The sequence below is a fragment of the Chrysochloris asiatica genome, unplaced genomic scaffold (genome assembly GCF_000296735.1).
Source record: "Chrysochloris asiatica unplaced genomic scaffold, ChrAsi1.0 scaffold00003, whole genome shotgun sequence".
NCBI lineage: Eukaryota > Metazoa > Chordata > Mammalia > Afrosoricida > Chrysochloridae > Chrysochloris > Chrysochloris asiatica.
This window is the reverse complement of record NW_006408521.1, coordinates 48,732,363-48,756,329: the sequence shown is the minus strand read 5'-3', so window position 1 is coordinate 48,756,329 and position 23,967 is coordinate 48,732,363. Positions and strand designations below refer to the sequence as shown.

General features: G+C 42.9%; 1 protein-coding gene across 1 annotated transcript in view; it reads left to right on the top strand.

The window, feature by feature from the left end:
- Positions 1-1,028: 1,028 nt before the first annotated feature.
- The window catches only part of CACUL1 (CDK2-associated, cullin domain 1), a 69,995-nt gene continuing 47,056 nt past the window's right edge, over positions 1,029-23,967 (top strand). The window contains exons 1-3 of the mRNA XM_006831398.1: positions 1,029-1,637; positions 15,706-15,832; positions 16,732-16,834. Of these exons, the coding sequence (XP_006831461.1) occupies positions 1,289-1,637; positions 15,706-15,832; positions 16,732-16,834 (579 nt within the window). The 5' untranslated portion in view covers positions 1,029-1,288. The remainder of the gene's footprint in view (positions 1,638-15,705; positions 15,833-16,731; positions 16,835-23,967) is intronic.

Below are 23,967 nucleotides of genomic sequence, written 5' to 3'. Positions count from 1 at the left end.
CAATACGTCATCTGATCTCTTGACTGTTGCTTCCACGAGTGTTGATAGTTGATCCAAGAAGAATGAAGTCCTTGACAACTTCAGTCTTTTCTCCATTGATAAGAATGTTGTTTATTGGTCCAGTGGTGAGGATTTTTGTTTTCTTGACATTGAGATGTAATCCATATCGAAGGCTGTGCTCTTTAATCTTTATATATATATATATATAGTGAGAGAGAGAGAGTGTCGGTGTGGTGCTGTGGGTTAATGTGCTAGACTGCAATGTCGATTTGAACTGCAAGGTTGGTGATTCAAGCTCACCAGTAGTTCCTTGGCAGGGTCGCTATGGGTCGGAACCAACTCGACGGCACTTAACAACAACAACTATATATCCAAGGTCCATAGTCTTGGGGGGTGTATCAGTTTTTTATCCGACCAGTAAGTCTGTTCTTGGTGTGTATGTGTATTTTATGAAGACCCTGAACGAGATGGATAGACACAGAGGCTGCCACAATGGGCTCACACATAGGAATGGTTGAGGACAGAGGACGGAAGTGTTTCCTTCAGTTGTAAATGGAGTTGCTTGAGCAGGAACCGAGTCCACGGCACCTAACAAGATCTCCGTTCTCAAGCAAAGGCCGAGGCTGTGAGGCCCGCAGTTGTGGCAAGGTCGGTAAAGACCAAAGGTTTGAAATCAATAGCCCAGAAGAGCTGGTCGGTACTAAACTACATCCAGGCTTCCGGCACATCTTCAGGAGTGAGCTGTATCCTGTTGTCTTAGTAACCAGAGTTAGAATGCGTGTGCGCAAGCTTAGCTCTTTATCACGTGAGGCCCGCTGGGGGCGGGGCAGACAAATGCAAGGTAAGCTGAGTCTCCCAGATATAAGTTGAGTCTCCCCACCCCTCTCTACTATTGGAGGGGGCGTGACCCCTCCTTTAGACCTTAGGCTTCCGTCCTCTTTTCCTAGGTTTTCCCCAAGCGTGTTCCGCACACCACGTGTCCTCCTGGCCACGCCCCTAGCGGGCCTTTGCAACTGCCTGTTGGAAGCTGCTGAAAAATGTCGTGAGCAGCGCCGCCGCTTTACGGCTGCCTCTCCCAGACGCTAACCCGGGAGCACCCACCACCGTCAGCCTGGTTGCTCCGAAAGTCGGCACAGCGGAGAGTGAGTTATCAGGCGCCACTGCTCTCCCCGCCTCGCCCACTTTGGCCCCCGGGGATGTGAGCGTGAGGAAGCGGCAGTGCCCCTGGCCCGGGGCTGAGACGGGCGGCAGGTGTCTACGAGGCAGGCGGGTGCGGGGGGCCAGCAGGATGGAAGAGAGCATGGAAGAGGAAGAGGGGGGCAGCTACGAGGCGATGATGGACGACCAGAACCACAACAACTGGGAGGCCGCCGTGGACAGTTTCCGGTCGCCTCCCCCTCCCCAGCCGTCGATCCCAGTCTCTGCCCGAGAGCCCCCGGGAGGGCAGCTGCTGGCTGTGTCTGTGGAAAGGAAAGGCCCCAAGGAGGGACTGTCGATGGGGCCGCCGCCACCGCCGGAGGCCAATGGGGTGATCATGATGTTGAAGAGCTGCGACGCGGCTGCCGCTGTGGCCAAGGTGGCTCCTGCCCCCACCCCCAGCTCCACCATCAACATCAACACCTCCACCTCCAAGTTCTGTGAGTCCAGCTTTTCGCCCCCAGCAGCCTGGCCTTTCCTCCTCCTCCACTCCCGGAGCAGTCCCACTGCCTTTGTTTCAGGCCCGGGGCTCCCCTCCCCCTTCCCCTCCCTGGATTGGTTCTATGTGGGCGGCCCTGACATCTTGTGTTACCTGGCCGGTGCGCACCTAGCCCTGAGTTCGCCTCCCGACGCGAACCTTATCACAGCGGACGATCCCTACTGGTCTACCTGTAAAGTTTCACCCTCTGAAGTGACTGGGGAAGTAGGGATGCCGGAGTTTGGTTAGGGAGAGGCCTTCAACTTCGTTCTGCAGCCAGTGAGAGAAGGAAGTGGGCGAGTTGCTTTCCCTCTGCGCGGGTAGCCAGTCTGCGTCCAACAAGTCACCAGTTAGAAAGCTGACCCATATGGATCCCTCGTCCCTTCCTCTCTCCAGGGTCCAGCTTCTGCAGCTCAGTAGGGACAAGACGAGTTGCTTCTTGAGTGCCACTCAGGCAGGGAAGCCGCGACATCCGTTTTTACGTTAATAATGCATAAAATCACTTTTCTAGAGGCTCCCCGTATCTACTAGTAAGCGATTCAGCTCCAGCTCAGCGTCCTGAGTCTGTCGACAGTTGTGATCATGACTTGCCTGAATGCTCCATGAAAGGGTCCAAAACTGCCCCCCTCCCCCTTGAGGGGCTTCAAAAAACTCGTGGGAAAATGGAATGAAAAAGATCATGGAAGTTTTCCGCGAACTTTTTGAAACCTCCTGATACACTTCTATAGCTAGGGAAAGAAACGTGCTTTGGCGTTCCGTAGTTTTTTTCTTTCTCCTTTTGGTGAAACTAAATGTGATAGTCACTGCCAGGTTTTTTTCCGCTCCTATTATTAACTGCAAGTTTGTTGTGAGTGGCATCTGGTAAAGCAACTGGAGACTTCATTTTTAGTTGCTAATTTTATCAAGCTGCACCAGTAATTGCCCAATTAGCTGTACAGAGAAAATAGTTAGCTGTGTTCAGATACGTAGCCACAGCCTGTTGGTGGTGGTGATGAGTGCCATGGATGGGTTCCAACTCATGGTGGCCTATGAGGAGCAGCTGGTGGGTTTGAACTGACGATCTTGTTGCTAGCAGCCCAGTGCTGATCCTACAGTGCCACACCGGGACACCTTGTTGTTGTTGTTATGTGCCATCGAGTCGGTTCCGACCCATAGCGACCCTGTATAGGGTTTCTGAGGGTGTAAATCTTTACGGAAGTAGAAAGCCTCATCTTTCTCCCGCGGAGCGGCTGGTAGTTTCGAACCGCTGACCTTAAGGTTCGCAGCCCGATTCGTAACCACTACGCTACCAGAGCTCCTTACAAGGTGCTTTTTCTGTTTGTTTTTTTGTTGTTGTTGAAAAAGCACATGTCCTTAACGTATATTTTTCTTCCCTCAAGATACTGTTCTAGTGAAAGACATTAAGCTACTGTACAGATGTAGTTCATCTCCTATAGGATTAGCACTGTACTGCAAACTGCAAAGTTGGCAGTTCAAGCTCACCAGCCACTCCTTGGAAATCCTATATAGGGTCGCTGTGTATTGGAATCATCTCCATGACACTTAACAACAAAGATATGTTTGGTTGAATTTATATATGACTTTTCCCTGTCGTGCATACATACGAATAACGTTCATAATGTATTTAGTATTTGAAGTTTATGTTGTGAAATCAGACATTACGTTGTACGAAGTGGCAGAGTGACTTAAATGCTGAAGGAACCTGCTTTAGTGTTTAAACAAAGTTCCCTTGAAGAGTTTTAAAAAGATGTGCCAAGTCAAGAGATTGTTCATTGAAAAGACGAGTAAGACTCTGATACAATTGATTAGAAAAGGATGCCAATAAAATCAAAATTGAGAAATGGGAAATAACTGGAGCCACGAAATAAAAAAATAGCTATTGTGAACTGTTGTTGTAAATGCCAAGAGGAAATTCTTAGAAAAGTATAAACTGAAGATTAGTACAAGGGAAACTAGATTGCTTGAACTGGCTAATAAATACTTGAACGGGAATACAAAGCATTCCTCACTTCATAGCGCCGTGCAGACATTGCGGGTTTTATCAGGTGAGGGTTAATGGCACCCGGCACCCCTGAGTTGAACAAGTCTGTCGACGCCATTTTTCCAGCAACATGTGCTCCTTTCGTGTCCCTGTCTTTGTGTGGTCATTCTCGCTGTACTTCAAGCTTTGTCATCACGCAGTTGTACACTCTCAATAGACGACAGCCGAGTGTAAATATTTTACATGCGCTCAAAAGCCAATAGAGTTCGGGAGCCTTGTTTTCTTTGGACACTCGCTTTATTGCGGTGGTCTAGACCCGAAACAGCTTGCTTTACGACGCCACTTTACTTTTAAGTAAGACTGATATTAGTCCTGGTGTGGTGCTGTAGGAGAAGCGCTCCATGGCTTCAAGGTCGGTATGAACAGTAAGGTCGGTGGCTTAAACTCTACCAGCCGCTCCTTTGAAACCCAACTCAACAACACTTAACAACAACAAAATAATTTAGTACTGGTTTTTGCTAACCTAAAGAAATCTAAAGAAGATGTTCGCTTTTCAAGATAAAAGGCGAGCTGATGAAGAGGTAGCGAGTGGCGTAGCCCGCTTCTCGGTTGAAGACACATTTGGCTTCTAGTCGCCCTAGCGTTCTGTGTGTTGATGGAACACTGTGTTAGTGGGAGTTTAGGCCTGATGTGTTACTTGGTCTAAAGTAACACATTTGGTAGGTTAGTTTTGGGGTCTGGGAGCTCTCAAAACCTTTCCCCATCTAGATGAATGGTAATTGCTTTTTTGCTTGGTTCCATTTCATTGTACGAAAGGTTTCTAGGAACTAGCTCTGCTTGCACAGACTGCGGAAATCTCTTCAGGCATAACTTGCAAGTACCGGGATTTGGTTCCTCACCACCACAATACAATGAATATCGCAATTCTAGCGAGTCACATTGACTGTTTGGTTTTCCAGTACTTCAAAAAAGGTCGTAGAAAATGAAGTTTTCCACAAACGTTTTAAAGCTTTCTTAAGAAAGTTATGTGTGCACTAAGTTAAAGTGTGCAATAGTATTATAAAAAAGTTTGAAATGCTGTAAAAATTACCAAACTGTTACAGAGACCTAAAGTGAGCACATGCTCTTGGAAAATGGAACGGAGCTGATAGACTTGCTTGATGCGGATTACCACAAGCCTTCACTTTGTTAAAGCACAAAACAGAATAAATGCAATATTTGTGAAGTGCAGTAAAATGAACAATGAAGCCAGGTACTCCTGTAATTAAAGAAGATCCTAGTTACAGCAAACTGAAGTAGCACATAGAATTTTACCAATTCTAGAAACGAGAAAAAAAAGAAAATGCTAAGCTCAGTTTTATGAGGCTAGTGAAATATTGATTCTAAAATGAGATAAGGATGATATAAGAGAAAATTACAGGTCTTTTCACATATTAGCATAGATATATGAGTGTTACAAAAAATAATAGCTCATCAGCTCTAACGTGTTAAAAGAATTATGATTCATAGAGCTTGTCCTAGGAATGTAAGCGTGGCTTAACATCTATTAATCTATTAAGGTAATTTATCTCATTAATAGATTAAAGGAGAACTAGCATCATTGTTTTAATTGATGTCATGAAACCATCTGGTAATTTTTAGCACCTATTTATGATAAAAAGCTCATCACAGACTCAGAGTACAAGGTAGCTACATAAAGAAAGGTAATTTCCAAAATCGTACAGCAAGTAATACTGCTTCTGGAGTAATTTTAGCAACATCACTTGAAGATTGTTAATGAGGTAGGGGGTCCCCATCATTACTCCTACTTAGCATGCTAAGAGAGATCTGAACACTGGTGCTACAGTGGTTAAAACACTTGGCTACTAACCCAAAGCTCTGCAGTTTGAATCCACCAGCCTCTCTGTGGAAGAAGGATGTGGTTCAGTTTTCACTAAACAATTACAGTCTTGGAAGTCCTGCCTTGATGGCAGTGGGCTTGGCTTTTTTGTGTTTTAAGAGAGGTCTGGCCAACAGTATCAAAAGGGAAAATAGAGGTATTAAGATTGAAGGGAAAAGATAAAAGCCCATTATTTGCAGATAAGGCGATCACCTACCTAGAAAAACCATTAGATTCAGGAGAGAAATGTTGGAATTAAGTTGAGCAAGGTTGCTGGGTGTAAGGGCAGCTTGCAAAAACTTTAATAGCATTGATTGCACTAGCAATACCCAACTAGTTGAGGTAATCAAAAGTAAATATTGCCTATAATAATAGCAGCAGAGCTATGAAGTGCCTAGGAGTTACCCAAGAATGCACAAGAGCTTTAAGGTGAGAACTTAAAACCCTTAATAAGGAAACGGGAAGAGGATCTAAATAAGAAGAAAAACTTTCTCTGTTCTTTATTATTGTACATATGTCATTTTTTTCTTCATTTTATTCTCTAAATGTAATAAAGATTCTGGTTTGTCTCATCACCTAACTCTAAAATTTGTATGGTAGAAGCAAGTTTGTGGATAGCTAAGTCAATTGTAAAAATCAGTTTGGGGGAGGCTTGCCCTTAGTAATAAAAACTGTGGTATAAATTCTTATATGCCATAGAGTTGTTTCCAACTCATTGCCACCCTATATAGGGTTTCTGAGAGCTGCTGGTGGGTTTAAACTACCGACCTTTTGGTTACCAGTCTCATGCTTGTCCTACAGCACCACATAGACCAGTGGAGCAAGTCGGAAGGAGAGCAGACATTGACCTGTGTATATTTGGGAACTTAAAGGTAGCCTGTGTCACTGGAGGAAGGAGTCATTTGGGTCTTAGGGAAAGTGGCTCACTCTGTGGAGCAAAAATAAACCTCACATCATAAGCAGGATGGACTCGTTGGGTTAAAGACTAAGAGTAGAGGTAACAGAGACAGTCTAGAAAACACTCTTGTCCTTGGGCTAGGGAAGGACTTCTGAAAGCTTCAACAGCTTCTTGGAGTTGTGTGTGGTGGAGTTGATTCCACCTAAGCAGCCCTGTGTAGCATAGTGGTTATGAATCGGGCTGAGAACCGCAAGGTCAGCAGTTCGAAACTATCAGCTGTTCCGCAGGAGAAAGAGGAGGCTTTCTGCTCCTATAAAGATTTGCAGCCTCGGAAACCCTGTATAGGGTCACTCTGGGTCGGAACCGACTCAACGGCACATAACAAGCCGTGCTGTGTAGGACAGAGTAGAACTGAAATCGGTGCTGAAGTCCGTACAGAAGCAGATTGCCGGACCATTTTCCTCATGGAAGATTAGTGGGTTTCAACCACTGACCTTTTGCTTAGCAGCCAAGCACTTAACTATTGCTCCATCTGGGCTCCTTTCAGAAGCTTATAAGTTGAAAAATCAATGACCTTGATTTTATAAAAATTAAGGATTTTCACTCAGCAAAAGTCAAAGAGTAAGAGATTTTCCAGTGGCTAAAAGTGCCTATAGTGTAGTTGAGGGGGCTTCAGAAAGTTCATGGGAAAAGTCCATTATCTGTTGATTCATTTTTCCATGAACTTTTTGAAACCCCTTTGCACAAAGGAATGCACATCAGCAAGAAGGAGGCAGCAATTTTTTTTTTTAAAGAAATATAGACTAAGACTTAATGTAGTTTTACAGAAAAGAAAATCTAACTAGCATAGGAAGAAATGTTTCATATTAATAATCAAACAAACATAGCATTTATAGAATGTGTATGTCCACCTTGTTAATTGCTGTCAAGTTGCCGCCAACTCATAGGGAATCGCATGTACAGCAGAAGGAAACATTGCCTGATTCTGGGCCATTCTCATAGTCCTGGTTATGTTTGAGCCGATGGTTGTAGCCATTGTGGTAATCTGTCTCGTTGAGGGTCTTCCTCTTTTACCAAGCTTCATGTCCTTCTCCAGGGACTGGTCTCTCCTGGTAACATACGATGTGTGTGAGCCATTTGCATCAGTTCTTCTTTGTGTCAAGTGCTTCTTAGACCTCAAAGGGATAGTTTTACTTTTTACCACAAAACAGCAGATTTGACCAGAGCAGCACATCGTTTAATGTCTCGACTACCCACAGAAGAAGCACAATAAGGTTAAAGGTATCAAATGATGCATTGCACTGGTCAAATCTGCAGTTTTGTGGTAAAAAGCAAAACTATCCCTTTGAGGTCTAAAAAGCACTTAACCCAAGCCATAGAATTTTCAGTCACTTCGTATATGGTACAAAAACTGGACACTGAACCGAGAAGACTGAAGAAGAATTGATGCCAATGAATTACGGTGTTGGAAAATAATATTGAACATATTGTGACTGCCACAAAAATGAACAAATTTGTCTTGGAAGAAGAAGGCTTTTCAATGAAAATTACTCATATAATTTGGAATATGTTATCAGGAGGGACCAGACTCTGGAGAAAGACATCATGCTTGGTAAAGTGGGGGAAGACCCTTAACAAGATGGAGTGACCCAGTGGCTGCAACATAACAAGGACTGCAAGGATGGCACTGAATAGGTAGTGTGAAGTTCCGTCGTATATGCGGTACTTACATCAGGATTGGAGGAAAACTCACTAACAACCTGAGATATGCAGATGATACAACCTTGCTTGCTGAAAGCAAAGAGGGCTTAAAATACTTACTGATGCATGATGAAGATGAAAGACTACAGCCTTCAGTAGGGGTTGCTCCTCAATGTAAATAACACAAAAATCCTCACCAATGGATCAATAAATAATATGATAAATGGAGAAAAGATTGAAGCTGTCAAAGGCTTCATTTTGCTTGGATCCACTGTCAACACTCATGGAAGCAGCAGTCAAGAAGTCAAACAACATACTGCATTAGGCAAATCTGCTGCACAAGAACTCTTTAAATGTTGAAGAGCAAAGATGTCAGTTTCAGGACTAAGGTGTGTCTGACCCAAGCCATGGTATTTTCAGTAGCCTCATATGCATGTGAAAGTTAGACATTGAATAAGAACACCATAGAAGACTTGATGCATTTGACTTATGTTGGAGAATATGAAATGTACAAACAAATCTGTGTTGGAAGAAGTATAGCCAGAATGTTTCTTAGAAGCCAGACTGGCCATCTCTCATACTTTGGACAAATTATCAGGAGGGACGGGCCCCTGGAGAAGGATAGCTCACTTGATAAAGTGAGGGTCAGCGAAAAGAGGAACATCCCAAGTGAGATGGATGGGCACAGTGGCTGCAGCAATGGGCTCAAGCGTAACAAGGAATGTGAGGGTGGCGCAAGACTGTGCACGGTTTTGTTTTGTTATTAATAAAGTTGCTATGAGTTGGTGCCGACTCGGTGCCTAACAAGAACCACAGCAATAACACTTCTGTGGGCATTAATTGTGAGTCCAACTAAAATGAAATCATTGACAATGTCAGTGTTGTCATTGTTTATTATAATGCTGCTTATTGGCCTGGCCCCACTCTGTTCATTTTCTTTGTTGAGTTGTAGCCCATAGTGAAGGCTGTAGTCTTTGATCTGGTCAGTAAGTGCTTCAAGTCCTCTTTACTTTGAGCAAGCAAGGTTTTATGTGGAAGGTGGTTAATGAGTTTTCCTCCAGTCCTGATGCCATGTGCTTCTTGATGTACTTTAGCTTTGTGAATTTTTTGATCACAAACATATTGAATAGGTAAGTACACAACCCTGATGTACACCTTTCCTGAATTTAAACCACACAGATCCCTAGTTCTGCTTGAATGACTGCCTCTTAGACTCTGGACAGATTCTGCATGCTCACAGTTAAAGGGTTCTGGAATTCCCAGTTTTCAAAATGTTATCCAGAGTTTGTTATGATCCACACAGTTGAATGCTTTTGCGTAGTCAATAGAGCATAGGTAAACATCTTCCTGGTATTCTTTGCTTTCAGCCAAGATCCATCTGATATCACGTATCACTCCTTTCACATCCACTTCTGAATCTGACTTGAATTTCTGGCAGTTTCCTGTCCATATAGTGCTGCAACCTTTGTTGCATTATCTTTAGCAAAATTTGGGTTGTATATGTATTAATGATACAATTCATAATTTCCGCATTCTTAAGACTGGGCACAAATATGGATCTTTTCCAGTTGGTTGACCTGGTTACTGTTTTCCACATTTCTTTGTGTGAATGAGTGAATGCTAACTAGTATTATGTCATCTCACTTAGGATTCCATCAGTTCTCCAGGCCCTGTTTTTCACTAATGCCGTCTGTGCAGCTTACATTTCTTCCTTGAGTACCCTCAGTACAGTCTACCTGATAGCCATTAACTTGTTGATGTAGAGTTGACTCTGACTCATTGACCCTATTGTTGTTGTTGTTAGTTACCACTGAGTCAATACCCACTCATCGTGACCTCCATAAGTACCTACTGTCATTGTTTTCCCATTGTGACATGCTGGTCCAGAAAGGTTTAGTGTCAGCTTGGAGCCAGTGTTGAGTCATCCTTGAAATGTCTATTTGTCACATTCACTGCCCACTTGATATCTAGTTGCATGTTCTGTTGGGAACAGTTAAGACTTTAAATCTTTTTTGAGAACAGTTTTATAGGGTTTGGTGTCAGTGGAACTATCCTCTCCTTTATTCCATATTCTTTATGATTAACTTTATAGGAGATTGCCAAGCTTTGTTCCAAAGTGGTGGTTCCGTTATGCATTCCCACCAGCTCCACATACCTGGTTAACCTTCATACATTTTCTTGGAATTGTCAGTCTTTTAAATTAAAAAATGTCTAGTGTGTGAGTAGGGGTGTCATTGTGGTTTTATTTTGCATTTTTTCTTCTCATGTGCTATTGGCCTTTACTCTGACAATCTACTTCTGAAAAATCAGCCTCTGAAAACCCTCATGAGGTTGCTAGGAGCTGAAATCGACTTTATGGCATCTGGTTTGCTAGTATTTTTGGTCATTGAGTCCAGTTTCTGTTACCTGAGCAAACCATTAGAACCATACCTAGCTTCTTGAGATTGTACAAGGAATGAGGAATCTTTTTAAGTGGAACTCTGGATAAATTCAGCCCGTGCTAGACTTCTGTGTGTTTTTTCATTTGTCACCCTCAGACTCCATTCCCACATATACTCCCCCAGATTTCTGCCAAGGTAAGGTAGACCACTCTTGGAAGATCTTTAGCAGTACAAAACTTCACCTGCTCATTTAAATTTAATGCTTGTTTCCACCGAACTTCTGGTTTTAATTGGAGGTCTCAGAGGCAGTGAGAGCTGCTTGGAGGTAAACCATGAGGACAGTATGCATTGCTTTCCAGGTTTCAGGTGGTAATGTTGCAGGGTCTCCGCTCAAGCCTTGACTTGGTTCCAGTACCAACTACTCTGCCAGTCACACTTGAGTGTAAGAAACAAACCACTCTTAAGTATCCGAAGCAGAAAGGCCTTTAATAGAGGAGACAAGGTACGGCCCCACTAAAGCTGCCTTCCAGAGCCCAGGAGTTGCTGCTGCTGCTCTCAAGATGCTCTACTTATTTCTTGACCACTGCCTCTCTCTCATCTGTGACATTAGTGAGCAGACACTGCAACTTGGAGGCTGTCACCAACTCGCAGATCTCTAACCTGACTTGTCAGAACTGGCAGCAGCGATAATACTCGTCCTTTGACTTGCTTTAAAGCTTTCCAAATCTCACTCAGATGCAGGTCACTGGTGGAATGTAATTAGCAAGTGTACTTGTTAAGCTTAACTTTCCACTTCACCTAAGTCAGCTTTCTGTGATGATAACTCCTACTAAATCTCAAGAGCTTACAGAGCAACAGAGGTTAATATCATGCTCCTGTTTGCATGTTAGTGGGTGGCTGGGAGGTGCATTGCCTTTGCTTTATCTGCCTTTTCATTCCGGGATCCAGGCCGGAGAGCAGCTCTTTCTGGGACATGTCATTCTTGGCAGAGGGACAGAGGAGAGAGTGGACAGAAACACAAAATGGCTTTTACAGCTTCTGTTTGGATGTAGCATTTTGTCACAACTGTTCATACTGCATTGGCAAAGGAAATCATGTGGCCAAGTCCAGTGTCAGTAGAGTGTACGTCTATAGGATACCTGCCCTCCAAGTTACCTGGCAGTGGACTCTGGTGTTTCATCCTCTCACAAGAAGAGGGGGTCAATAGTTAACCGCAGTAATACAGCATGCCAGTCAATTCTTGTGTACAAGAAGGTACAGAAAAGGGAATGGCAGTCACATGTCAATAGGCCACATTTGTTGTTGCTGTTAAGTGTGGTGTTAGTTCTGACTCATAAAGACCCTATGTAGGGTTTCTGAGGCTCTAAACCTCTCAGGAGCAGAAAGCCTCATTTTTCTCCTGTGGAGCAACTGGTAGGCTTGACCTGTGGACCTTGTGGTTTACGGTCCAGTATTTCTGTGGAGACACTACACTCTGCAGGACCACATTTAGTATGTGTGTAAAGTGAAACAAACAAAGACTAGAATGGTTCATTCTCGGAATGTGTGGAGGGTAGGGGCAGTTGGGTCTGGAGTATGGGAATAAAAGGCACTACATACATACATATGGATGGAGATAGAGGTAGTACCTGACTTACTTAGGACGTATTTGAGTTACCACTAGCCTTACCAGTATCCACACTTTTGACTGTCTTTTTTGGAGGATGAGGGGTTGCACCTTATTGGTAGTACATCTTCCTAGGAGCAAGTTAGAGGAAAATGCATACAGGGGATATGAAAAACTGCATTGGGGATCTTGTCATTTATTGACAGTTATCACATAAAATTATATCGATGAAACTTGAAGAGAGATCAATGGTAATGTTTATAGAAGGCCTAATCCCAAATCTCTTAAAGAAAACAAATGCTGTTTGCTTCCTTGTAGACCATATGAAGCCACATCATAAACCAATAAATAAAGCACTATATAAAATTACTGTTGGTGTCCTTTGGTAATAATATGTCTTGGCAGGGCAAACTGGTCTATTTTTCTTTCTGTTCTTGTGACCATTTGACTAGCAATGTTTGGACAGAGTTGTAGAGATCCATAATTTATAATTGTAGGTGTGCTTTAATGACATCTAAATGGCATTTTATTGAATAAATATTTAGTGTCTTTTGCATGCTAAGGTAATAATGTTAGCCTCTGGTGATGAATGAGACACAGGCTATTGTGGGAGATGATAGCAAGACAGATAATTCTGATGCATTATGATTAAGTTATGATTATGATGAAGTTCTGACCTTGCACACAGATTCCAAGGCTGTAAATCTTTACGGGAGCAGAATGCTCATCTTTTCTCCCCAGGAGTGCCTGGTAAATTAGAACGGCTGGCCTTGCGATTACCCGCCCAGCTGGTAATCCATTACTATTCCTAGGCTCCTCATATCACTATGTTGTTGTTGTTAAGTACCATCAACTAGGTTCCAACCCAAAACGACCCTGTATAGCGTTTCCAAGGAGTGACTGGTGAGCCTGAACCAACTTTGCAGTCCAGCGCACCTTAACCCACAGCGCCACCACAGGACATACGATGTAAATGGGAACTCAGAGGAAAGCAGGATGCAGTCTGGCTGTGCAGGGCCTAAGGTTCTAGAGTGGCTGCAGGGTTATGTTGTGAAGGGTCTCTGAAGGTTTTTTGGAGCAGAAGAAGCCAAAAGAAACCAAACCCACTGCGCTTGAGTCAATTCCGACTCACCCTCCAGGACAGAGCAGAACTTGGCCTTTGGGCTTCTGAGACTAAATCTTTACAGGCATAGACAGCCAAGGTGAAAGATGAGTTTGAACTACCAACATTGGGGTTAGCAGTCCTACACTTAACCCACTGTGACACCAGGACTCCTTATCTCTTAGGAAGTGCCTGATAAATGGTCCTTGGTAAATATTTATTGGGGAGAAAAAAAAATATGAAAATGAATAGTTTGCCAGGAGGGTGCAGGAAGGGAGTGGGCGGGAAGAAAATTCCTTACCAAGTGGGCAGCATGTCCCAAAGACCCAGAGCTGAAATTTCTGTTGGAACATTGGGTGTTCCAGTTGAATCTGGATAGCTAGAAAAGGCTGGGCTGGGAAGGGGTTGAAGAGGTGGGATTTTCTTCTGTAGAAATGGGAGCCACTGTTAATCAACTAGGTCTCATATGCATGCAAAACTGGACAGTGAATAAGGAAGACCGTAGAAGAATTGATGCATTTGAGTTACGGTGTTGGTGGAGAATGTTGAAAGTGCCATGGGCTGCCAAAAGAATCAATAGATCCGTTTTGGAAGAAGTACAGTCAGAGTGCTCCTTGGAGGGCAAGATGGCCAAACTTCGTCTCTCATACTTAGGACATATTGTCAGAAGCGACCAGTCACTGGAGAAGGATATCATGTTTGGTAAGGTGGAGGGTCAGAGAAAAAGAGGAAGACCCCCAACAAGATGGATTGGTCTAGTGGCAGCATCGATGGACTGAAGCGAGTCAACAGTAGTGAGGTTTCAGGCAGTGTGTCATTCTGCTGTGCATAAGGTCACTACGAGTTGGTACCAACTCGATGGCACGTAACAACAACAACTCACCTTCCAGCCCTTGGCAACCACTGATCTGGTTTCTTTTCTCCTGGCTTGCTTTCTCTCAGTGTTATTTGAATGTAGTCTTTTGGTCTGGCTTTTTTCACTTTGCAAAGTGTATTTAAGATTTTTCAGTGTTGTGTGAATTTGTAGTTCATCCCTCAAGTGTCCTTTACAAGGAGACACAGGGTATCTTAACATTAATTAGCACCTTATTCTTGTGAAGCAATGTCTGCCCTGGACTTCAGGCATTGGACCAGGTGTTGTTGTTGTTACGTGCGTGCCGTGGAGTCGTGCCGACTCATAGTTTCAGAGGCTGTAAATCTTTACAGGAGCAGAAAGCCTCATCTTTCTCCCGTGGAGCAGCTGGTAGTTTCGAACTGCTGATCTTGTGTTTTGCTACCAGAGCTCCTGGACTTCAGACTTTGGACCAGATGATAGAAATGCTTTATCAGGGCTGTAGTGTAGTTAAGAAGCCAGGCCCAGTTAGGAATGCTGTAAACCTGCCTTGTAAACCTCCAGTTGACATTCTTTCTTTTCTTTTGAGTGAATCAATAGTAGATAGTAAGAACTGTAAGTCAGCACCCTAGGCATGTTGATGAGGTACTAGAATTACCCTAAGTCTCAGCAAGTTTACTAGTAATCTCTTTTGTTCTGGAAACATTTAGATTTAGTGCCCATAGTCTTATCCTTAGGTAAAATTTCTCCAGGCTGTATCTATAAAAATTGATTGCTGGGGGTCGGAGTTCTCCTGAACTCTGGTAAGTCATAGGGGTGGTCACTGGTCAGCCATTTTGTGGCATCAATGGCCGCCTGTATTTTAGGATCAGTGCATGTTGGAGAATGCCACGCTAACATCAGCGTCTGGAAAACTGGAAGGGGAACCATTGGCATTTGCTTGCTTTGCTTTTATTTTCCAAGACAGACAGACTCATAGTATTTCTTTTTAAATGATGATAATGACTGCTTACAATTTCTGACCAGGTTGTTGTTATTAGGTGCAATCGAGTCAGTACCAACTCATAGCGACCCTGTGCACAACAGAATGAAACACTGCCCGGTCCTGCACCAACCTCACAATTGTTGCCGCTCTTGAGTCCGTTGCTGCTGCCACTGTGCCAATCCATCTCATTGGGGGTCTTCCTCTTTTTTGTTGACCTGCCACTTTACCAAGCATAATGTCCTTCTCCAGGAGCTGGTCCCTTCAGATAATGTGTCCAAAGTAGGAAAGATGAAGTCTGGCCATCGTGTCTCCTAAGGAGCACTCTGGCTTGCACGTCTTCCAACACAGATCTATTGGTTCTTTTGGCAGCCCCTGGCACTTTCAGTGTTCTCCTCCAACACCATAACTCAAATGCATCATTTTTCTACGGTCTTCCTTATTCACTGTCCAGTTTCACATGCATATGAGGTATGCAGATATATGCATATCTGACCAGGTAGCTTTTTAAAATTGAAATGAAATAGTAATGAGTTGTATATAGGTGTTAGAGTGTTGGCGCAAAATTAGAGCGTAAATGATAGAAATTTGAGAACTCTAAATTGCTGTGGTTTGTGTTGATTTTATATGTGGCACTTAGTAATATTTACTTTACTTTTTGATTTTAGTAATGAATGTTATAACTATTGAAGATTATAAGAGCACATACTGGCCAAAATTGGATGGTGCCATAGATCAGCTTTTAACCCAGAGTCCTGGTGACTATATCCCCATATCCTATGAACAGATATACAGGTAAGTCAAGAATTAATTTACCTGTGTTTGAAAAGATGTGTTATGGTTTTGGCAACTTAAATTTTGCCAGTATGTGTGGCATATACTATATAATGCGTAAGGTGAGGCTCTGTAAATATATACTCCACACATTAATGGATTGATTGGAGGGTTAATTTATACTTTTTTGCTTCAGAAGTGATTTGCAAATCAAGATAGAGTAAACTCTACTTGTCTAGACATTAGACTTTGGCCACCTCAGCCCCCCCACTTACTGCAGACCAGGCAAGACTGCCATGAAGTATCTGGTGCAAAAAATGGTCGCATTGTTCTCCCAGAGAAACCCTAGCTTATTACTCTGCTGGGATTGTTGGCACCCCATACGAACAGGCTTTGATTGTTTGGTTTCTCGGCTCATGGGAAATGGAAGCAGTACAACAGTGAGGAACTGGGGGTGGGGGTAGAGACGAGCACAGTCACAGAGGGGGTGTGTGACAACTATGTGTTCCACACAACGGACACACAAAGACGTCACATTGCAGACATGTTTGTGAACCACTTTTTCTTCCTGATTTTAACTCTCACACACAAAAACATTGAGTTATTAAGAGAGAAGCTGGTTTATGAGTAGTTGCCATATTCAGCCCCCCAGATATCTGGCTATATTGGGCTTTATCCAGCACTGAAGAGAAGTGTAAGAGAGAACTCGCACTGGAGTGTTTGCTGCAGCTGGTGGTCGTATCTCTTGAAGCCGAAAACAGAACTTGGGGGTGCGGGGAGGCGGGGGGAGATAAAGTTATATTTACAAGTTGTGGTTGATTGCTTTTTTAAATCTTAACTTATGGTTTGATCAGTGCTTATGTATGGACAGTGTGCTGAGGTTAATTGTGTCATTGCTAACTTGTGTTTGTTTTTTACAGTTGTGTGTATAAATGTGTATGCCAGCAGCACTCGGAACAGATGTATAGTGATCTGATTAAAAAGATTACAAATCACTTAGAGAGAGTCTCAAAGGAGCTGCAGGTAAAGAATGGAGTGTATTAATTATGACTTCCTTGGGATTTTTTGGACTGACTGGTATTGCATTTGGAAACTTGTGAATTTGAGGGTAATATAAATGCATGGATATTTTTTAGATGAATCTTGACCAAATCGTGTACTTGCTAATCTTTAGTATAGATTATTAATGTGAACACCTGCTAAAAATTGTAAAACATTGTAAGTGGACTGTTTCAGACCTTAAACTGTCCTTCCAGGTCCAGGGGCACGTTGTAGAGAAAGCTCTGTTTACGGGAGCATTTAGCCTGTGGATGTATCCCTTCCCCTCCGTCCATGTGACTCAGTAAAGTGCTAGCACTTGAAGGGCAGGGGCCAGAGCACATTTTACTTGTGGTGCTGACGTCACATGATGTCTAGAGAAGTCAGTCAGTAGGAGGTTTACCAGGCTCCACCCTCGGTAGTAGTGTAACCACGGGGTCAGTTCTTTGAATATACCAGTTGCTCCTTAGGAGAAACATGAGCCTTTCTGCTCCCGCAAAGATTTACAGCCTGGGAAACCTTATACAGGGTCACTATGAGTCACACAACATTCATTCCCTCCCTTCCCCCCCCCCATGCTTAGGAAGGGCCCCACCCATTCTGAAGTAAGCACAGGTTCTAGCAGGTTGTGAGGAATGTTTGGGGCTTGGTGGTTATATCTTGCTTACCTCGTGGTCTTAGATAACTTAGATTTTTTAAACTCCAAGTAGCTGTGCTTAAAAGCCTTTTTTTAAAAAAAAATTTTCATTTATATCCAGAGCTGTTTTATCATAGCCAGATGTATACTTTTCCTATAAATTGTTATCTTTATCTTATTCATCTAAGTATAAAATCTTTAGTCATTCAGCAAATACATTTCGTGGCAGATGCTGTGTATAAATTGTAAAGGAACCCCAATAGTAGTTTTGAAAGATTTACTTTCTAATTCTTGACTCCTCCCTTTGCCTCAGTTCCCATAGCCAATGTATTGCCAAATCCCATTTACTTCCTGTATCTCCCTTACCTCTTAGTCACTTCCTGAGATACTACTGCCACCAAAGTCTGGGTCACCATTCTCTCCCAGTGCCAAAATGTTCATCCCCACTGCCGGCACTTCTCGATTCCTAACACGGCCAACCTTCTCTTTGTATTGCACTCAGAGTGACTTTTTAGCAGCCCAGGTCTGACAGTGTACACTGCTTACTGTGGTTTAGGAAGCCTTTTGAAGTCTATTCCTGTGGATTCCTGTGGCTTCCTGTGGCCTGGTTCCTCACCTCTCTGCTCCTTGTACCCAACTTATTGGAGTGACTGGAACTCCCCACCTCTTGGCTTTCACCATGTTAACTTGACTACCTGGAACGTTCCTTCCCTCGTTCTGCTCTCTAACTTGTTTTGGTAAATGTGAACTTGGGCTGAAACTTTAGACATTTAGGCTGAAACTTAAAGACATCATTTGCTTTGGGAGATATTCTCTGAAACTCCTCAAGGTTGGTTGTGGTGCCCCTCATCCGCGCTCCTGTAGAACCCTGTTCTTTATCATTGTTTGTTCTTGATTGTAATGACTTAAGTAGTTGTCCCCCTTCTATGCTGCGAGGACAGAGGACCATGTCTGTTGTCCTTGTTAATGTACGCTCGGTACCTAACCCAGTACCTGAGGTTTACTGAGTGAAATGCATATTGAATAACTGGTTGTGAATAAATACTTACTGTTAGCTAGAGAGCAAACGGTTTTCTGTTAGAATAATGAGCTTAATCATGTTTTTAAACTTGAGATCTTGGTGGTCTTGGGGAGTGGGTGAAACTAGGAACCTCTTGATATTTAGCAGAGACTTGTGGGCTTCCATCATTAGGGCAGTCAAAAACTCAGTGACATCAGAAAGGGTAGTTTGATGAGCACTGGCTGAATATTCTTGAAATAATACTAACCATTCCTCCATTACCCAGAATGCAAACCATTTCAGTTGAAATCTCTAGGCCGGAATGTATTACTCGTGTGGCTTACAGGTACTGTCTAGGGACTGTGGACAGTGTGTGGATTATACCGGTCACACTTCTGTGCTGCCTTCTGCCCCATTCACAGGTCACAGTGTAATGTGTGTGTGGGTGAGTGGATTTTTCTTAAATTTTAATTTGTTTCTATTAAGTTTATTTTTTAGTCTTCTGCATCTTATATTATTGTAAGATATTTTGAAAGTTAGAGGACATGTTTATATTATATTATCAAGCTAAAGCTAATGAATCATTTTGGGAGGGTACTTTACTTGGCTGTGGGAGTAGGAATTTGATCACTCAATTAGGAATTATGTGAAATAACTTATTGCTTGCTCAGTCGGGGCTGCACATGAGTCCCTGAGGTTCAGAGAACACCTCTCTGAGGTGTTAGAGGTCCCTGTTGGTTCATAGGGAACACCTGCCTTCCTTGGACTGGCAGCGTAACATTTCATTGTGTGTTGTTGTTGTTAAGTGCTGTTGAGTCAATTCCAACTTATAGTGACCCTGTATAGTGTTTCTGAAGAGCAGCTAGTGAGCTTGAACCGCTTACCTTGCAGTTCAAACGGCTGCAGTCTGGCGCATTAACCCACAGTAGTGCCAAAGTAGGACTCCATTTCATTGTGTGGACGGGCCTTAATATACTTAGCCCATGTTTGATGGGTGAATAGGTAAGCAGCTTTCAGTCTTCAGCTGTTACTAACGATGAATGCTGCAGCAAATACTCGATCTTGTAAATAACATCACTTGCTAAGTGCATATTGTGGGTCACAAAAGTTGTATCAAGTTGCATTTAACATGTGAATAATAATTCTTAAAAAATTAAAGCAGATAATGTTTGCTTTAATGCTAGGTTTTTAAAAATGTAGTGATAAATGCAAAGGTTGTATGTGATGGAAACTAGGGAATTTAGTTTGTTTTTAAAACCGATACATGTCTTAATTTTGAGGTCAGCAATACGATCTGGAAGCAAATTCACTTCAAAATTACGTGTTTTGTAAGATGATCAGTTCTGTAGCCTTTATTAAGTAAGCAGGGAGGATTGGTTAAAAATAGACTGAACCAGGAGTCTTGAGGGCTTTGGGCTCAGCTCTTGATTAAACATGTTAATAGCATCTTGTAAATTTTCTGCACATTAAAATGAAATGGCTTTATTAAAATGTGTGGTTCCTTTAAGCTACATTGTAAGATATTTTTCCTTCTGCTTGCCAAATGCTTCATTCTCTTGAAGAGTAAACTCATTTGTGTTCACCTGTGTAATGTGTGCCCTTACCTGAAACCCTTGTTCCTCAAAACAGTTTCGGAACCCTGGTGTGATATTGTGGTTTAATGTGCTGGACTGCAAGGTCACTTTGAACCACAAGATCAGGGCTTCAAAGCTCACCAGCCGCTCCTTGGAAGCCCTATACAGGGTCAGTATGAGTCAGAACTGACTCGATGGCACTTAACAACAACTTCCCTTTCTTGACTTACAGGTCTAAATCTTCTAGCACAATATTGAATAGGAATGGTGATAAAGGGCATCCTTGTTTGGTTCCTGTTCACAAAGGGAATGCTTTCAGTTTCTTTCCATTGAGAGAGAGTAATGTTCACTTTGGTTTTGTGCCGGGGTCTGACCCCGACATAGTTGTCACGCGTGTTTGGTTCACGAGGAGGGGAGATCCAGCGGCGATAGGGATAGCGAAAGAATACACAGACAAACAGAAGAAGGGAGACAATGAGGCACCCCAAAGCCAGGGTGGATACATCACTGGTGGGCAGGCTTGGGACTACAGGCATCATGGCCTTGCAGGCAGCGACTCACTGCCCTGCAATCTTTAATGCATGCCTTCCAACCCGTAACGCACCGCAATCTTTACTCCATGCCTTCCAACCAGTAATGCACACCTGGGGAGGCCCGGGCCTCTGTTTTATTTAGGGGAGGAGTTTCACACCAAGCTGGGAGGGACTAAAACAGGATACAGCTAACATCAGTAATTTTCCAGACAGTCAGGTAACTTTACATTGTACTTCACTGGTTCGAATCCCAGGCCAGCAACTTGGATTCTCAGGCTCAATTAACATATCTATAGCCCCTGAGGTCAGTTGGGGGAAGTTGAGAGTTCTGCAGGAGACGCCCAGGTGAATGGGCTGCACCTGGAAAAGGGATTAGGGAGGATGGGTTCTTTGTCTATAGAACAAAGAACTGAGAAGTAGCTAAGATATTTTTAGTTAATCCTTTGGGGAAAGGTTTAACCTTGCAACCTTTAGTCTTGGCTTTAGGAAAATATCACATTTATCTGTGGATTTTCAAAGGCTCCAGTGTATTAATTTAATATATATACCTGAATATTAAGATGAAAGCAATTTTCCATTAACTGCCAGTGGCCTCATTTGTTACACTCAGCCCTAGAGGGCCTCGAACCTCTGACTAGTCTTACACGGTCTGCAACAGTTTTGTATGTTGTTAAGTGCCATCGAGTCAGTTCTGAGTCATCATGACCATATATAGGGTTTCCAAGGAGCAGCTGCTGTACTTGAACCACTGACCTTGCAATTAGCAGTCCAATACTTATCCTGCAGCGCCACACCAGGACTGTATGTTGTTGTTGTTGTTGTAATGTGCCATGGAGTCTGTTCCGACTCATAGCGACCCTGTACAGGGTTTCCGAGGCTGTAAATCTTTACAGGAGCAGAAAGTCTCATTTTTCTCTCCTGCGGAACAACTGGTAGTTTCGAACTGCCGACCTTGAGGTTCACAGCCCGATTCGGAACCACTACGCTACCAGAACTCCTTTGTTTTTAGTAGGATGTTATTCAGTTTCCAGGTATTTAATGTTTTTCCCCTTGATCTTCCCATTGTTGATTTCTAATTTTATAGCGTTGTGATCTGAAAAGTATTTGCAATACTTCAGTGGCTTTAAATTGACTGAGGCTTGCCTTGTGGCCTAACATATGGTCGATTCTGGTGACTCTTCAGTGTGCACTGGAAAAGAATGTATGGTGGTGGTGGTGATGTGCCGTGGAGTTGGTTCTGACTCACAGCAACCCTGTACAGGGTTTCTGAGGCTGTAAATCTTTACTGGAACAGAAAGCCTCATCTTTCTCCCATGGAACCGCTGGTAGTTTTGAACTGCTGACCTTGAGTTCGTAACCACTATGCTACTAGAGCTCCTGGAAAAGGACGGCTATTGTGTTTTTATTGGGTTGTGTGCTCTTTAGAAGTCTATGAGATCAAGTTGTTTATTTCTGTTATTCTTCTGTATCTTACTTGACCTTTGTCTAAAGTGGTGTATTAAAATCTACTATATTGTTGGAGTCCTAGTTGGGCACTGTATGGTAAACACTGGACTACTAACTGCAAGATCGTTTTCCACCGGCCGTTCCGTTCCTTAGAAATCCTCTACTGGGTCACATGACCAGGAACGAACTCCATAGCACTTACAGCAACTATTATGGTAACATCATCTGTCTCTCTGTTCAATTCTGTTAGTTTGATTTATGTATTTGATGCTTTTTCATTGGGAGCGTAGATATGTGTTATGGCTATGTCTCCTTGTTCAAGTGACACTTTAATTATTATGTAATTTCCTTCTTTGTCTCCTATGCTGGTTTTGTCTATTTTGCCAGAGATTAATATTGTCACTTCTGCTCATTTTTGGCACATTATTTTCCCATCCTTTGAGTTTGTTTTTTAAAATCTTTTTTAGTCTTTGTATATAAGGTGTGTCTCTTGTAGACAGTGTGTTGAAGGATCCTGTTTTCTTATCCATTCTGCTACTTTTTGTCTCTTGACTGGCACATTTCATCCATTTACATTCAGTGTAACTATTGATAGGTACGAATTGATTGCTGTCATTTTGCTGTGGTTTTGGGGGGCGCTTTGTGTGCGTATGTGCATTTGCTGCTGGTTTCTTTGCTGCACATAATTTTCTGTGCTGAGTTCATTTTGTTTGTGGGTTTTCTTGTCATTTTCTTCACTGCTGTTTTTTTTTTTTTCCTGTGGTGTTTATTAAATCTTTATTTCTCATTTTTGCAGATGAGAGTATTTAGTAATTTTCTTTGAGGTTACTGTGTAATTTAAATTTTCTTCCCCAGTTTAAAAGTCCGTTTTTTTGAACTTACTTAACTTCCTCATCATTTAGAGACTAACTACACTTAGTCCCTCTATCTGTTTTGTAGTTGCCTTCATTAGAAATTGTTACATCGGGTTCTGTATTTTTAGTTTTACATGTTTGTTTTACTTGGTTGTTGTTGTTATGTGCCGTCGAGTTGGTTCTGGCTCTTAGCAACCCTGTACATGGTTTCTGAGGCTCTAAATCTTCATGGTAGTGTAGTGGTTACGAATCAGGCTGCAAGCCGCAAGGTCAGCAGTTCGAAACTGCCAGCTGTTCTGTGGGAGAAAGATGAGGCTTTCTGCTCCCGTAAAGATTTACAGCCTCAGAAACCCTGTACAGGGTCGCCATGAGTCAAAACCGACTCCACGGCACATAACAACCACAAATCTTCATGGGAGCAGAAAGCCTCATCTTTCTCCCTCAGTGAATGGCAGGCTCGAACAGCAGACTTTGCAGTCTGTTTCTTTGTAAAGTTGGTCTGGTTATTACAAATTCCTGTAATTTCTGTTTATCTGGAAATGATTAGAAGTGTACCATTTTATTAATGTACTCAGTGTTCCAGTACAGACTTGCTATAATCTCTGATGTATAGAGAGCTTCAGCAAATTTTTAGCTAGACAAAGAATGAAGCGTATATGACTGGTCCCATGAATGAGAGAGAGAATTTGGGTAGAGGATTTTGATTGCAGTTCTGTGGGGTTTTTGTGTTTGTTTGTTTTTTAATGTGAATTATGTGATAGTTTATATGGGAGAACATTAGCTTTACATTCATCCTATCATATATCGTTTCACTGCCATGGTTACAATCCCCTCCATGCATCATAAACCAACCAAAGGGTGTACCCTGCAAGCCTGCCCCGCTGGTCATCAGCACACAGCCCCTCTCCCTCTCTGTGTCTAAACTCCCCAGCAGCTCCATCTCTCCACGTCATCGTCTCTGCCTCCATCTCTGGCGTCACTGCTTCTCTCCGTTCTTCTCCCTTGATGGTCCCAGGGACCTCCACTCCTAGACTGCGAAGTCAATCACTCCCCTCCTTTTGCTACAAAACGTCT